Source organism: Mobula birostris, chromosome 11, assembly GCF_030028105.1.
Source record: "Mobula birostris isolate sMobBir1 chromosome 11, sMobBir1.hap1, whole genome shotgun sequence".
Lineage (NCBI taxonomy): Eukaryota > Metazoa > Chordata > Chondrichthyes > Myliobatiformes > Myliobatidae > Mobula > Mobula birostris.
In genome coordinates, this window is record NC_092380.1 from 11,911,568 (window position 1) to 11,928,185 (window position 16,618).

The 16,618-nt window shown below is 46.3% G+C and overlaps 1 protein-coding gene across 4 annotated transcripts; it reads right to left on the reverse strand.

Moving 5' to 3' along the window:
- Positions 1–2,208: 2,208 nt before the first annotated feature.
- LOC140205408 (uncharacterized) lies at positions 2,209–15,983 on the reverse strand. 4 transcript variants are annotated; one of them, XR_011887831.1, is made up of 5 exons: positions 15,840–15,983; positions 12,775–12,810; positions 12,026–12,313; positions 5,409–5,541; positions 2,209–2,759 (listed from the first exon to the last, which is right to left on the reverse strand). XR_011887831.1 is itself a non-coding variant. In XM_072273003.1 (4 exons), exons 1-4 carry the CDS (start codon positions 15,865–15,867, stop codon positions 2,611–2,613), a joined length of 498 nt encoding a protein of 165 aa, XP_072129104.1. In that variant the 5' UTR covers positions 15,868–15,983; the 3' UTR covers positions 2,209–2,610. The 4 variants fall into 4 exon arrangements, 3 of the variants coding, with proteins under 3 accessions (XP_072129104.1, XP_072129103.1, XP_072129105.1); XM_072273003.1 differs by lacking the exon at positions 5,409–5,541 and having other exon boundaries at positions 12,026–12,310; XM_072273002.1 differs by lacking the exon at positions 5,409–5,541.
- Between the last annotated feature and the right edge of the window lie 635 nt (positions 15,984–16,618).

Genomic DNA, 16,618 nt, shown 5'->3' on the forward strand with positions numbered 1-16,618 from the left:
TGTGAAAAAGTTTTTCCCCAACTCCATTCTAAATGGTCTAACCCTTATTCTTAAACTGTGGCCTCTGCTTCTGGACTCCCCAACATCGGGAACATGTTTCCTGCCTCTAGCGTGTCCAATCCTTTAATAATCTTATGTTTCAATCAGATCCCCTCTCATCCTTCTAAATTCTAGTGTATACAAGCCCAGTCACTCCAATCTTTCAACATATGACATTCCCGCCATCCCTGGAATTAAACCAGTGAACCTGCGCTGTACTCCGTCCATAGCAAGAATGTCCTTCCTCAAATTTGGAGACCAAAACTCCACACGATACTCCAAGTGGGGTCTCACCAGGGCCTTGTACAACTGCAGAAGGACCTCTTTGCTCCTATGCTCAACTCCCCTTGTTATGAAGGCCAGCATGCCATTAGCTTTCTTCACTGCCTGCTGTACCTGTATACTTACTTTCAGTGACTGATGAACAAGGACACCCAGATCTTGTTGTACTTCCCCTTTTCCTAACTTGACACCATTCAGATAGTAATCTGCCTTCCTGATCTTGCCACCAAAGTGGATAACCTCACATTTATCCACATTAAACTGCATCTGCCAGGCATCTGCCCACTCACCCAACCTGTCCACGTCACCCTGCATTCTCATAACATCCTCCTCACATTTCACACTGCCACCCAGCTTTGTGTCATCTGCAAATTTGCTAATGTTACTTTGAATCCCTTATCTAAATCATTAATGTATATTGTAAATAGCTGCAGTCCCAGCACCGAGCCTTGCGGTACCCCACTAGTCACTGCCTGCCATTCTGAAAAGGACCCGTTAATCCCTACTCTTTGCTTCCTGTCTGCCAACCAATTTTCTATCCATGTCAGTACCTTACCCCCAATACCATTTGCTCTAATTTTACCCACTAACCTCCTATGTGGGACCTTATCAAAGGCTTTCTGAAAGTCCGGGTACACTACATCCACTGGCTTTCCCATGTCCATTTTCATAGTTACATTCTCAAAAAATTCCAGAAGATTAGTCAAGCATGATTTCCCCTTCGTAAATCCATGCTGACTCGGACCTATCCTGCTACCGCTATCCAAATATGCCGCTATTTCATCTTTTATAATTGACTCCAGCATTTTCCCCACCACTGATGTCAGACTAACTGGTCTATAATTCCCTGTTTTCTCTCTCCCTCCTTTCTTAAAAAGTGGGATAACATTAGCTACCCTCCAATCCGCAGGAACTGATCCTGAATCTATAGAACATTGGAAAATGATTACCAATGCATCCAGGATTTCTAGAGCCATCTCCTTAAGTACCCTGGGATGCAGACCATCAGGCCCTGGGGATTTATCAGCCTTCAGTCGCGTCAGTTTACCCAACACCATTTTCTGCCTAATGCGACTTTCCTTCAGTTCCTTCGTTACCCTAGGTCCTCTGGCCACTATTACATCTGGGAGATAGTTTGTGTCTTCCCTAGTGAAGGCAGATCCAAACTACCTGTTCAGCTCGTCTGCCACTTCCTTGTTCCCCATAATAATTTCACCCGTTTCTGTCTTTAAGGGCCCTACTTTGGTCTTAACTAATTTTTTCCTTTTCACATGCCTAAAGAAGCTTTCACTATCCTCCTTTATATTCTTGGCTAGCTTACCTTTGTACCTCATCTTTTCCCCCCGTATTGCCTTTTTAGTTATCTTCTGTTGCTCCTTAAAAGCCTCCCAATCCTCTGGCTTCCCGCTCATCCTTGCTATGTTATACTTCCTCTCTTTTATTTTTATACTGTCCTTAACTTGCCTTGTCATCTACAGTCGTCCCTTACTCCCCTTAGATGGGCCAAAGGGCCTGTTTCTGTGCTGTACTTTTCTATGGCTCTATAATAGGCAATGATAACTGAGTATACTGTACTTGTCTTAAGTTTTCACAGATATAAATTAACATAATTTAATTTTAATGCTGTCTATAACATGACAGTTGAGTAATGACAATTTCTTGGTCCTATTAGGCCAAAGAAGCAGTTGTATTGGAGAGGATACTGGCAAGTGTCTAGTATTGGGACTTGCTCACGTAGCACCAGCCAACCTTCTAATTAAAATTAAAGATATTCCCATGAACAAGCATTGCAATGTCGTTGAACAATTTGTGCTTAGTTGCCACGTGTATCACAATGTGCTCTGGCAGTATCAGAACCCAAGTGTGAACAAACAACAGATTCTGATGTAGAGAGGGCAACCAGATTTTATTCAATAATAATTCCAACAGAACCTCGATGGCTCGGCCAAGCAGCACCGTGAGAAGCAACATTCTCAAAACTAGGACCCCGCGATTAGCGCTAATTGGGCGTCCGCTTACATAACACAAGTAACACGGAATCCCCAAGCCAAATAAACCTAGCAGTTTAAACAAAAAGCACCAGGAGACCGCATTACAAAGAACGAGTCGCTCGAGAAAAACACAAGAAACTCTAAATGACTAACGACTCTCGTTAAGCAACAATTAACCAGTTCAAGTGCTGTAAAAACCTTGGAGCTCAATGCACTCTGGCCTGAAGAGCTAGAGACTGGAAAAGCACACTAAGGGATTTAATAATTCATTCATTCATTTTAAAATTATCTGTGAACATTATACATTTTCTTGTACTGCCATCTCTGCCTTGTATTTCTTTGAATCTTCCACATAGTCAGGATATAATATCCAGGTAATGAGGACAACTATGTGTAGGATAAACACAATCATCAGTCGAACACTCACTGCTATTGGCCAGAGCATTTCTAATGGAGAGAAATAAGGACATAATTAACTTTCAGAACAAAAAAGCAACATCCACAGAAAATATTCACTGTTAATGATTTAATCTTTATTCAGATTTGCAAGGCAAATTTCTTGCAATTTCAAGAAAAAAAGAGGCAATTATTTTTCTTAGTCTCTGATCCTTATCATAAGTCAAGAGCTCTACAAAAAAAACTAATTATTGAGTAATCATTGTTGTTATGCCCAAGAATAGAAACTGGAAAATCCCAAAGACTACAGAGAAAATTTGTGACTTTCTGATATTTAATTGTTACTCCAATCTGTTCTCCCCAAAGCATTATCTTTCACCCAGACCAATATCTACATCATAAAATTTTCCAGTTCTGATGAAAATTCACCAAGCTTAAACAATATATTTTTCTCTTTCTCTGAAGATGCTGCCTGACCTGCTGGGTATTTGTAGCACGTCCTGCTTTTCTAAGGGTTAATGTCTCATCTTGATTCCCCAGAAATTGGCGCCAACACATTTGTGACCCCGCTTCTGTGTGATCTTCCAGGCCAACTTTGACCAGCAGTAAAGATTTCCTGGACTTCTCTCAGCATTTCCTACATGATAACACCTCCGGTAATGCAGAGTTCCCTCGGCATTCTTGTGAGATGTTAGGCCAGCCCTATAGTGCGGGTAGACTCAAGTAGCTCAGAGGTGAAAATGCTTTCAAATGTCCAGTTTCAGGCCAGCTGATTCCCCTATGTCTATATTCTCCCCACCCGATCCGCCCAGTCCTTCCGACACCCACTCCCAGTCCCCCGGCACCATCTCATTCCCCTTCTCTACCCACTCCGTCTGCCCATCATCAACACTGAATCCCACTGGAACCCCTTCTCCTACTGTTCCCACCTCTCTTATTTGGTTCCATGCTCCTCCTTCCTTTGCTGTCCAATTCCATCATTTGCAGCCCTTTGGTTGCCTCCACCCATCACCTTCCAGCCACTGATACGACTTTCACTCTTCCATCCTCCATCTGCCTTTACCTCTCCTCACCTGGATGCACCTATCACTTACCAGCCCCTCCTCTACCTCAAACCCTCACCTCTTTGCTGGTTTTCTCCCCCTACCTCTCAGTCCAGATGAAGGGAAACATTAACTACCTATTTCTCCCTGCAGATGCTGCCTGACCCCTTAAGTTCCTCCAGCAACGTGGCATCTTTCAGAATCAGAATCAGATTTAATATCACCGGCATGTGCTGTGAAATCGGTTGACTTTGCGGCAGCGGTACAATGCAATACCCAGTAATAGATTATTTCATACATTGAATTGCAGAAAGTATATGTATATTAAATAATTAAATAAGTAGTGCAAAAATAGTAATTTTAAAAAAGTAGGTGATCATGGGTTCAATGTCCATTCGGAAATCGGATGGCAGAGGGGAAGAAGTTGTTTCTGAGTCATTCAGTGTGAGCTTTCAGGCGTCTGTACCTCCTTCTTGATGGTAGCAAAGAGAAGGGTGCATGTTCTAGGTGATGAAGGTCCTTAATGATGGAAGAGGAACTGCTCCTTGAAGATGTCCTGGATACTACGGAAGCTAGTGTCCATAATGGAGCTGACTGATTTTATAACTCTGCAGCCTACTACTCCCCAAACCAGAGAGTGATGCAGCCAATTAGAATGCTCTCCATAACACATCTGTAGAAACTTGCGAGTGTCTTTGGTGATATACCAAAACTCCTCAAGCTCTTAATTGCCAGTGATATTAAACCTGATTCTGATTCGAAAAATGCCACATTGCTGGAGGAACTTAACCAGTCAGGCAGCATTTGGGTCTTTATTCTTTGGAGCGTAGAAGGTTGAGGGGGGACTTGATAGAGGTATTTAAATTATGAGGGGGATAGATAGAGTTGACGTGGATAGGCTTTTTCCATTGAGAGTGGGGGAGATTCAAACAAGAGGACGTGAGTTGAGAGTTAAAGGGCAAAAGTTTAGGGGTAAAATGAGGGGGAACTTCTTTACTCAGAGAGTGGTAGCTGTGTGGAATGAGCTTCCAGCAGAAGTGGTTGAGGCAGGTTCGATGTTGTCGTTTAAAGTTAAATTGGATAGTTAAAGATAAAGGCATCCGTTAGTCTTGTGAGACCATGGATCTGCGCCTGGAAAGTCTTCACTCTCCAGGGCACAGGCCTGGGCAAGATTGTATGGAAAACTGGCAGTTGCCCATGCTGCAAGTCTCCCCTCTCCATGATACCAATGTTGTCCGCGGGAAGGGCATTAGGAGCCATACAGCTTGGCACCAGTGTCGTCACTGAGCAATGTGTGATTAAGTGCCTTGCTCAAGAACACAACACGTTCCCTCGGCTGGACCTCAAACTCACGACCTTCAGGTCACTAGTCCAATGCCTTAACCACCTGGCCACGTGCCCACACGTAGATAGATATGTGGACAGGAAAGGAATGGAGGGTTATGGGCTGAGTGCAGGTCAGTGGGACTAGGTGAGAGTAAGAGTTCGGCACGAACTAGAGGGGCCGAGATGGCCTGTTTCCGTGCTGTAATTGTTATATGGTTATGTGGTTAATGAAATACAGCCACTGTCTTGCCTTCTTTGTAGCTGCATCGATATATTGGGACCAGGATAGATAATCAGAGATATTGACATCCAGGAATTTGAAATTACTCACTCTCTCCAGTTCTCTCTCACTCTCTCCACTTTTTGATTTACTCTTGATTCCAGCAGCTGCAGAGTCTCGTGTCTCTGCTTTCCATCGAGCCACGATTATAGGGTTGGCAGCTTTAAACGATCCAAGTCACGGTCTGGAAACGATTACAGTACTGCAGTGACAGAAGTGTTTCACGGGGTGTCTAACTCTATGGAACATCCTGAGCTGGTGAAAGACACAATCGAAGTGCATGCTGTTCTCAAAGAAGCCTGTTAGTTCTAATTGATCACACAGCTGAGCTGTGGAATCAGATGCAGCCAGCTAACTTTTCTACCGGCATATTTAATGCTCTCTAGAATCTCTGAAAGCTAACACACATGGAGGCGTTAAAACAAGAATGGGATTCTTTCTCCCCCTGACTGATGTGAATTGTTGCATTTCACTGCTGGACCCTGTATTGCTTTTATGATCCAATCAGGCTCTCCCAAGTGAGTTAGATCAGAGATTAATTCCATCCTTTTCCATTTGTTTTTGTTTGTTTGTTTATTTATTTATGGGGAAACGGAACAGGCCCTTCTGGCCTTTCCAGCCGCACTGCCCAGCAATACCCCGATTTAATCCTCGCCTAATCATGGAGCAATTTACAATGACCACCTAACCTACCAATTGATAGGTCTTTGGACTGTGGGAGGAAACTGGAGCACCTGGAGGAAATCCACGTGGAAGAACGTACAAACTTCTTACAGGCAGTGGCGGGAATTGAACCCAGATCGTGGGTACTGCATATGAATATATACTGAATATGATGGCTCCCCCCCAGTACTTTTCACTGCCACAATACCAGCCTCACAGCCACTACAATAGCTACACATACGGACGCACAAACCCCCGGGTGGCCTCACCAACATCTTCCCCACTCCCACAGAGGGGTCACCCTGGAAACATTTCCTACAGCCATAGTCTCTTCACCAATGAAAGGGACGACAGGTTTTTTAAAACCTCCGGTTACCCCATACACACTACAATGCCCAACTGGCACTTTCAGATTTAAACACTCTGGAGAGTGTTTTAGAAAAGCTCCATTTTCGGGGGAGGAAAACACCGTTTCAGTGTGGACGGAGGGTCAAAACGAAGAGAAAAAACTTTGGTTATGGATTTATCCGGTCTAGTGTGGACGTAGCCTGAGTTACCTGCTCAAGCCAGCCTTTCATCTCATACAGCCTCTGCTGAGTTTGCAGTGAGTTGCAGCCAATTCTATGAAATAGAATCCGTTATTTCAGAAATTATAGCAAACAGATTTCAGTTTACAAGCATTCTATCATTCCCAATCCAGCATACAGGGGCAAAAATAAACTCCGCAGGCCAGCAAGATACTGGGGGGGGTGCTGGAAAACTGAAATAAAACAGAAACTGTTGGAAACACTCAGTAGGTCGGGTAGCATCTATAGAGTGAGAGAAATGGGGTTATTATTCCAGGTTAATGACCTATACTCAGAACACAAATATATGACCAGGTTAGTGACTATTATCCAGAACACAAATATATCAGAGATATACTATAATTAGAGGCATGACAAGTATTGAGACAGGGAAGGTTGATAGGTGACAAGGAGGAGAAAAGTTTTTTCGATGGGAAGGTCATTGTTAGGGTGGAAGGGAGGAGTGATGAAATTACATTAGAGAAGATGGTGCAAAGGATATGTAAGGAAACAGAGGCCAGCTCCAGAGGAGGTGTGAATGGCAAGAGCCAACAATGACAGCAGAGGTGAGTGTAAATCTGTAAGAATCATTGCCAACAAGCGATTTAATTTTTCTTCATTATGATTGAGGGTGTGTTGGCACGTGGCCAAGTGGTTAAGGCGTCAGTCCAGTGATCTGAAGGTCGTGAGTTCGAGCCTTAGCTGAGGCAGCATGTTGTGTCCTTGAGCAAGGTACTTAACCACACATTGCTCTGCGACGACACCAGTGCCAAGCTGTATCGGCCCTAATCCCCTTCCCTTGGACAACATCGGTGGCGTGGAGAGGGGAGACTTGCAGCATGGGCAGCTGCCGGTCTTCCATACAACCTTGCCCAGGCCTGTGGCCTGGAAACCTTCCAAGGCGCAAATCCATGGTCTCATGAGACTAACGGATGCCTATATGATTGAGGAGAGAATATTGGGGCAACAAGGTTAGTTCAATGTTTTACAGTACCAGAAACCTGGGTACAATTCCTGCAGCCATCTGTAAGGAGTTTGTACATTCTCCCCATGACAGTGTGGGTTTCTCCCGGGTCCCATGGGCCAAGGATGTAGCGGGTCTGGGCTTAAATCAGAGGTTGCTGTCCAAAGACAAACCTGTTGGTAGGTTAATTGGCCGTTGTAAACTGGCCTGTGATTAGGCTAGGGTTAAACTGGTGGTTGCTGGGGTGACACGGCTCGAAGGGTTGGAAGGGCCCATTCCATGCTGTATCTCAATAAACACAGAACCAATGGGAAAGTGTCCATTGCAATCAGTACAAGAGACTTCAACTGGTAATGATAGTTATATTATCAAGTTGGGGATTAGGGACATTATGTTGCAGTTAAAATAGTTGTGGGTCAGGCCACACTTTGACAATTTCCATCATCCTGCTGTTGTGAAAGACATTGCCAAGCTGTAGAGGGTGCAGAAGAGATTTATGAGGATGCTACCTGAACTTCAGGATTTGGGTTATAAGGAGGGTTTTTCCTCGCTGGATCTTCATTCCCTGGAGGACAGGAGAATGAGGTAGAACAACTTATGGAAGCTTATGAAGGATATGGATAAGGTAGACAGTTATAGTCTTTTCCCTCAAGTTTGGGGAGCCCAAAACTAGAGGGTACAGATCCAAGAGGGGAGAGATTTAAGAGACCTAAGAGGCAACTTCTTTACACAGAGGGTGGTGAATACCTGGAATGAGCTGCCAGAGGAAGTGGTCAATTGAAACATTTAAGAGGCATTTGGATAGGTGCTAGGAGGGCTATGGGCTAAACATGAGACTAGCGAGAATATGTTGTGGATGTCATGGCTGTGGGCAGCTGGACTACACACAGGTATATTCTGTGTTGTTGTATGTTACTGATATTCTATATGTGCTTGTTGTCTTGTATGTACAGGACTGGGCCTCAGGCTGCAGTGTCGCCTGGGGCTGCGGGGTGTCAAAGCCAATGCACATCACGGGGTGGGGGGGGGGGGGGCAGTGTGGTGTAGCGTCCAGTCTGGGTCGGTGCTGCCCCCCAGTGTTCACTCGGAGGGAGACGGGCTCTATTGTAGTTGACTGTGGATTGAAGGCACGAGTTTTGATTGTGATACTATTTGTGCATTCTTTGTGCTGTGTGTGACTGTTGGTATTGTGTTTTGCACCTCGACCCAGGAATAATGCTGTCTCATTTAGCTGTATTCCATATAACCATTTAACAATTACAGCATGGAAACAGGCCATCTCGGCCCTTCTAGTCCATGCCGAACTCTTACTCTCACCTAGTACCACCGACCTGCACTCAGCCCATAACCCTCCATTCCTTTCCTGTCCATATATCTATCCAATTTAACTTTAAACGACAACATCGAACCTGCCTCAACCACTTCTGCTGGAAGCTCGTTCCACACAGCTACCACTCTCTGAGTAAAGAAGTTCCCCCTCATATCACCCCTAAACTTTTGCCCTTTAACTCTCAACTCATGTCCTCTTGTTTGAATCTCCCCTACTCTCAATGGAAAAGGCCTATCCACATCAACTCTATCTATCCCCCTCATAATGTTAAATACCTCTTCCAAGTCCCCCCTCAACCTTCTACGCTCCAAAGAATAAAGACCTAACTTGTTCAACCTTTCTCTGTAACTTAGGAGATGAAACCCAGGTAACATTCTAGTAAATCTTCTCTATAATCTCTCAATTTTGTTGACATCTCTCCTATAATTCGGTGACCAGAACTGTACACAATACTCCAAATTTGGCCTTACCAATGTCTTATACAACCTCCCCATAACATCCCAACTCCTATACTCAATGCTCTGATTTATAAAGGCCAGCATACCAAAAGCTTTCTTCACCACCCCATCCACATGAGATTCCACCTTCAGGGAACTATGCACCATTATTCCTAGATCCCTCTGTTCTACTGCATTCTTCAATGCCCTACCATTTACCATGTATGTCCTATTTTGATTAGTCCTACCAAAATGTAGCACCTCACATTTATCAGCATTAAACTCCATCTGCCATCTTTCAGCCCACTCTTATCCACAACTCCACCTATCTTAGTATCATCTGCATACTTACTAATTCAATTTACCAACCCATCATCCAGATCATTAACATATATGACAAACAACATTGGACCCAGTACAGATCCCTGAGGCGCACCACTAGTCACCGGCCTCCAATCTGACAAACAGTTATCCACCACTACTCTCTGGTGTCTCCCATCCAGCCACTGCTGAATCTATTTTAATACTTCAATATTAATACCTAACGATTGAACCTTCCTAACTAACCTTCCATGTGGAACCTTGTCAAAGGCCTTCCTGAAGTCCATATAGACAACATCCACCACTTTACCCTCGTCAACTTTCCTAGTAACCTCTTCAAAAAACTCAATAAGATTTGTCAAACATGACGTTCCATGCACAACTCCATGTTGACTGTTCCTAATCAGACCTTGTCTATCCAGATAATTATATATACCATCTCTAAGAATACTTTCCATCAATTTACCCATCACCGACATCAAACTCACAGGCCAATAATTGCTAGGCTTACTCTTAGAACCCTTTTTAAACAATGGAACAACATGAGCAATACCCCAATCCTCTGGCGCCATCCCCGTTTCTAATGACATTTGAAATATTTCTGTCAGAGCCCCTGCTATTTCCACACTGACTTCCCACAAGGTCCTAGGGAATATCCTGTCAGGACCCGGAGACTCTTATCCACTTTTATATTCCTTAAAAGCTCCAGTACTTCCTCTTCTTTAATTGCCATACTTTCCATAACTACCCTTCTTGTTTCCTTTACCTTACACAATTCAATATGCTTCTCCTTAGTGAATACTGAAGAAAATAAATTGTTCAAAATCTCCCCCATTTCTTTTGGCTCCGCATATAGCCATCCACTCTGATTCTCTAAGGGACCAATTTTATCCCTCACTATCCTTTTGCTATTAATGTCATAAGGAGGTGGCTGGGAACGGACCCAAGTGCAAGACACAGACACTGAAGTACTAGGGACAGGACTAGGATACAGGCTGAGGGCAAGGACATGGACATGAAAAGCAGGAACCCGGAACAGGTCCGGACAAGAGAGCTAGGAGCCCAGGCTTGGACTCCGAGCATGAGACTGGACAAGGACCCAGTACCTGGGTCTTGCCTCTGGCTCAGACCCCAGAACTAGGCAAGGACGAGGCTTGGCTGGCAGGTAGGATGAGGCTGGAGTCTTGGAGACTTGAGGTGAGAAACTAGAGGCAAGGCTTGGCAGGAGGCAGGAGGCTGGAGTCTTCAGGCTTGAGGCTAGAGGCTAGAGTCTTGAGGTGAGGCTTGGCAGGAGGCAGGAGGCTGGAGGCTCCTGCTGGGCAGGGCGCGGTCCCCCTGGGCAGGGCGCGGTTCTCCTGGGCAGGGCGCGGTTCTTCACCCAACAGAGGCAAGGGCCAGGAAGGGACAGAACCAACCGCAGGTAACGGCAGGATGGCCTGGCTTACCCGACAGAGGCAAGGGACAGGAAGGAACAGAACCAACCGTAGGTAACGGCAATACGGCCTAACTTACCCGACGGAGGCAAGGGACAGGAATGGAGCTAGGTACAGGGTGGCTCCAGGACAAGACTGAAGGCGAGACAAGGCGAGAGTTACCAGCAAGACCAGGCAATGCTTCAGGCAATGTGAGGCGAAATGAGAACTTCAGGCGAGGTGAGAGTTACTGGCAAGAGAAGGCAAGGCTTCAGGCGAGGAAACAGAAGGCAGAGGAAGGGATACAAGGAGTAAGGACAAGAACAATCCAGCAGCCGTGCCCTGGTCTCTGAAGGCATTTAAGCAGCCAGCCCCAACGAGCATCAGCTGACTCAATTAGAGCTCAGCAAGAACAGAAACAGGGTAGACAGGAAAACCTGGAGCAAGGGTCGATGGACTGGTCCGTGAACCGGAATAGACTTCACGGACCGGACCATGACAATTAATATAACTGTAGAAACCCTTTGGATTTATTTTCACCTTACTTGCCAAAGCAACCTCATACCTTCTTTTAGCTTTTCTAATTTCTTTCTTAAGATTCTTTTTACATTCTTTATATTCCTTGAGCACCTCATTTACTCCAAGCTGCCTATACTTATTGTAGATCTCTCTCTTTTTCCGAACCAAGTTTCCAATATCCCTGTATTCATGTATGGTTGAATGACAATTAAACTTGCATTGAACTAGTTGGGCTGAAGGGCCTGTTTTCCTGCTGTATTACACTATGAAATGACCGAACAAGTAATAAATATAAATTACTTCCAACCCATCTGCAGTTTGGAGCAGCAATAATAGGTCTGAAATTGTTGAATGCTATTTCCAGATGTCTGTAATATATCCAGTTGAAGAATGAGATTGTTCCCCCAGAGATTACATTAAGCTTGGTCAGAGCAGTCCCCGAGGACAAGGACTCACCTGTCACGGTCAGATGCACATAACGACTGTGGCTTGACACCACAGACTTGGAGATCTGATACCGGCAGGAGTAAACGCCTGAATCATAGACGGTTACAATTTGGATCTCAAAGGCCACATTAGAACTGTTTCCCACTTCGTTTATGAATCGCAGATCCGAGCCTTCTTTGTAGAGCATGAAGTGTGTGGGTGGGTCCGGTCCAGGAGCTACGCATGTGAATATAACAGAGTCTCCGAGTGCTGAACCAGATGATGACTGAATCACGTGCAATAAGGGCTTAGAAGCTTCTTCAAAAAAAACACGGAAGGATAATTAAATCATTTTAAGTGAATTGTAAGATTTTCATTAGATCCGCTCTTCCTTTCTTACTCCTCTGCTTAAATTCTGGTTCTAGATACTGCACCTCCATCGCGAGGAGAAGTTCTCACTATCTACCCCATCTATTGTTAGCAGTTTCCCCCTCTGCCTCACCTGCTCTAAGGAAAACAATCCAATCTCTCCTGAAACATCCCACCACAGCCAACATCCTAGTAAGTATCCCCGGCACCCTCTGCAGTATATTATCCTACCTTTTGCCCATCAGAACCGAACACAATATTCCGACTGTGGCCTAACCAAAGTTTTTAAGAGTTGTACCGTGACTCCCATACTCTGATGTTCTGCGCCCCAAACTGAAACAGTAACTTTAGAGTTAGAGAAAGTTATCAGATACTGTACTTCCTTCACCCTTTTAGATCCAGGCACTGACCTTTGTTTCCGGCATCCCGGAATCCAGACGCGCGGGCTGTAATGAAAAAAAAACCTGACAGTTCAGTCACAAAAAAAAGTATCAACGCAGAGAGATTGCATGCAGATGTTGTCAGGGTTATGAGTACATTAAATCAATATTAGCTTTATTTGTCACAAGTACACCGAAATGCATCGTTTGCGTCAACGACCAACACAGTCCGAGGATTATGTCGGCGGCAGCCCGTGGTGTCGCCAAGCTTCGCGCCAGCGAGGTAAAAATGGTGGTTGTCCGTCCTGTCCGACAATGACGGGAAACCTATGCGGGAGAGTTTTTAAAGAGCGGGCGGTTCCAGTCTCTCGAACTCCGAAGTCCGTGTTCAGTGGTACAAACAAGCATCACAAACTGGAGCCTTCCTTGGTTACAGTGAATGACCACGACGTCTTCTGTGCCCTGTCATGTCCCGCGCTCTCCACGGAGCCTTGCAGTATCGCCTTCCTGGCCGCTGGACCTCACTGCAGATCCCATCCGCAGGCCCACAACTTACAACCCTAAACCATGCGTCTTTTGAAATGTAAGAGGAAACCGGAGCACCCACCGGGTGATGGGAAGAACGCGCAAACTCCGGCGGGAATTGAGCTACCGGTCTTACTGTCGGTGTTGTAAGGCGTTGCGGATAACCGCTACTGTGCCGCGTATTAGTGTGTGAACAGCCGCACTTAGTGCTAATTGCACTCAAAACAACTATCTGGATGTGCATTAAAACAGCAGAACTTCCTAAAACTTCACAAGAACATCCTTGGCATAGGGTGACTCCCAGGAATATTAGGAGGTTGTCATGGTCCAGTCCGTGAAATCCACGTTCTAGTTCACGGGCCGGTTCATCGATCCTTATTCCGGGTTTTCCTGTTTTCCCTTGTTCCATTGGGTGCCTTAATTGAGGCACCTGATTCTTGTTTTGGGCTAGCGCATAAATATCTCTGCAAACCAAGGATTCCCCGGCTGGACTGTTCCCTTCCCCTCCCCATCTGAATCCCTGACAGTTTCCACGGCGGTCACCTCGGCAGTCATCCCGGCCCTGCGCTCCAAGGAGGGTCCCAGCTCCGTACCCAAGAGCCTAATCAAACCTAGTCCAAGAGCCACGTCCTGTGCTGGAGTTCCCTCGTCCTGTCCAGGAGTCTCTCATCCAGTCCAGGCCATGTCCAAGTACCTTATCTAGTCCAGGCCACATCCAAGTACCTCATCTAGTCCAAGCCAAGTCCTAGAACCTCGTCTTGTCTAAGCCTAGTCCAAGAACCTCGTCCTGTCCAAGTCAAGGCTTTGTGTTCTCGTCCTGTCCATGTGCAGGAGTTCCACGTCCAGTCCTGTAGCCATGTCTTGTCCCCGCCTAGATCCAGGGTCCGAGCCCGAGTCAAGACCCAGGTTTCTGGTCCCTGTCCAGGTTCTAGCTCAGAGTCCAAGCCCAGGCTCCTAGCTCCAAGTTCCTTGTCCAGTTCCTGCTTTCCTAGTCTTAGTCCTAGCCCAGGCCCAGTGTCCTTGTCTCGTCCAGGGCCCGCGTCCATGTCCAGCTTCGTTTCTTCCTGACTCCCCTTGCTTTCTTGATAAACCTTGACCTGTTCCTAGTACTTCAGTGTCTGTGTCCTGCACTTGGGTCCGTTCCCAACGCCCCCCTTATGACAGAGGTATTGGAGCAGGTATTTTCAAGTTGCACTCCCAATCAGAAACATGTGGATGAGAATGGGGGTGGGGGGAGCAATAAAATATCCCTGAGCGACATCAGGGTGGAGTGGGAGGAGTATCCATTTCCTGCTACCACTTCATGAGGATGGAACTGGGGCTGGGTGAACCCACCCAGATGGGCAATAACAGGCACACAGCAGAACCGCTGCCTCCCGGGTTCCATCCGGACCTCAGGCTGCCGCGCGTGTGAAGTTGACACGTTCTCCCCGTGACCTGTTTGGTCTTCCCTCGGAGAGCTCCAGTTTCTTCCCACCCCTGAACCGTGCTGGTCTGCCTGCATTTGTGTGTGGGACAATTTAGAGTGATCTGATAGACGTGCAAGAGAGATTAATTTACAGGAAAATCAGCGAGGGGTTGAGGCTCGTGGGTAAACTGTGGAAAGCCTTCATAAACCCGACGGGTCGCCCTTCGCTGAATCGTTATAAGTACTGGCCATCCCCGGGTTACAAACACTCGATTTACAGACACCCTGACATAAGAACTAGAACGTTATTAAATTCAGACATCCCGGTATATGTACCTACGCTCGTCCCTGGGAACAACACTACTAACTTCCACAAACTGCTGGAGAAACGCATCAAGCCAGGCAGCATCTATGGAAAAGTTTCGGGCCGGGATCCTTCATCGAAACGCCCAAAGTTTACCCTTTACCATTGGCGCTGCCCGACCTGCTGATTTCCTCCAGCATTTTGTGTGTGTTGCTTTGGATTTCCAGCGTCTGAAGATTTTCCTGTGTTTACTGCTAAATTCCTCTCTCCGCGTTTAGTGCACGTCCTTAATTGCGCTTTCTTATCAATCCTATGCGCCTTTCGCGCCATTCGTTGCAACACTGTCGAGGTGTGGTTATTATATCGAGTGATTTTGCGCGCTTTCCGACTTGCGGACAAAATCGCTTTCTGGGCTTCTGTAAAAAGGGGTCCCGTTCGATCCCTACGCTGGTGTTGTTGCGCTCAGACGTATGGGGATTAATGACTGCCCCCCACCCCCACTAGCGCTCCCTCAAAACGAGTAACACTCATTTCCACCATCAGTGAATTACGGGCATAGGACACATCAGCCACACTAACCTAATGTCAGTGACAGTGAAAACCATATACATTTTAAACAGTCCCAGGGCGCTTATAGAACTGTGACACTACGGAGAGAGGCCCGTGGGTGCTTTGACCGTAAAATACCTCTCAGGCATCAGTAGAGCCGGGAGAGAGTAAACGACGACTCCCTGTCCCGACTTTTACTATTGGCGTCCCGGGAATTGTCATCCGTTCAGAGTGGTTTAACAGCAGTGCCCTTCGCCACTGGGAGAACTTGCCTTTGACGAGGTTATCGATGGAGGTGTACATACTCACCAATTAATAAAACAGCCAGGAGCAACATTTTGCGGCGATTCCCTGCCGATCTCCGATCACTCTCGGCTCTTCAGCCTGCCAGGAGGACGTTGCCCAAAGGGGACTGAGCGCAGCACTGTGAGCAGGACAGGACATAGATCACAGTGCGTGACCTGCATCTCGGAATTCCCAGTGATTTCAGAGAAACCGCCACAGTATCTATAAATAGCTGTTGCCTAGGTCCTTCCGCTAACAGGAGGCGGGTCAGTTCTCCTTCGGGCTGCCGGACCGAATGTAACTTGGGGGTCTTAGCAAGGGCTGCACTGAGCCCGGAGAATTAACAAGAGAACAAGAAAGATCTGCAGAAGCTGAAAATCAAAGTAATTTGCACACAAAATGCCGGAGGAACTCAACAGGCCGGGCAGCGTCTATGCAAAAGAGTGAACAGTCGACGTTTCGGGCCGGACTCGGAGAATTTGATCCCCGACTAATGGAACTGGGTGGGATACGTGGGTAGTGAACCCCCGGGGTACAGAGGGTTTGCGGCCCTAGCAAACAGGCCGCGTTCTCAACTTTCTGTAACGAGAACCCTTGCCAATCCCATCCGAAATGTGGAGATGTGTCCCGGAGGAAAGTTTTTTTTAACAGTAATGCCCCCAGCTCGTGCGTCTATAGGAAAGGAAATTATTTTTGTATTGGAGGGAGAAGATAAGGGGTTATTAATTAATGAGACGTTTACATTGTTGCATGAGGTACGGTATAAGACCATAAGACTTAGGAGCAGAATTAGGCCATTTGGC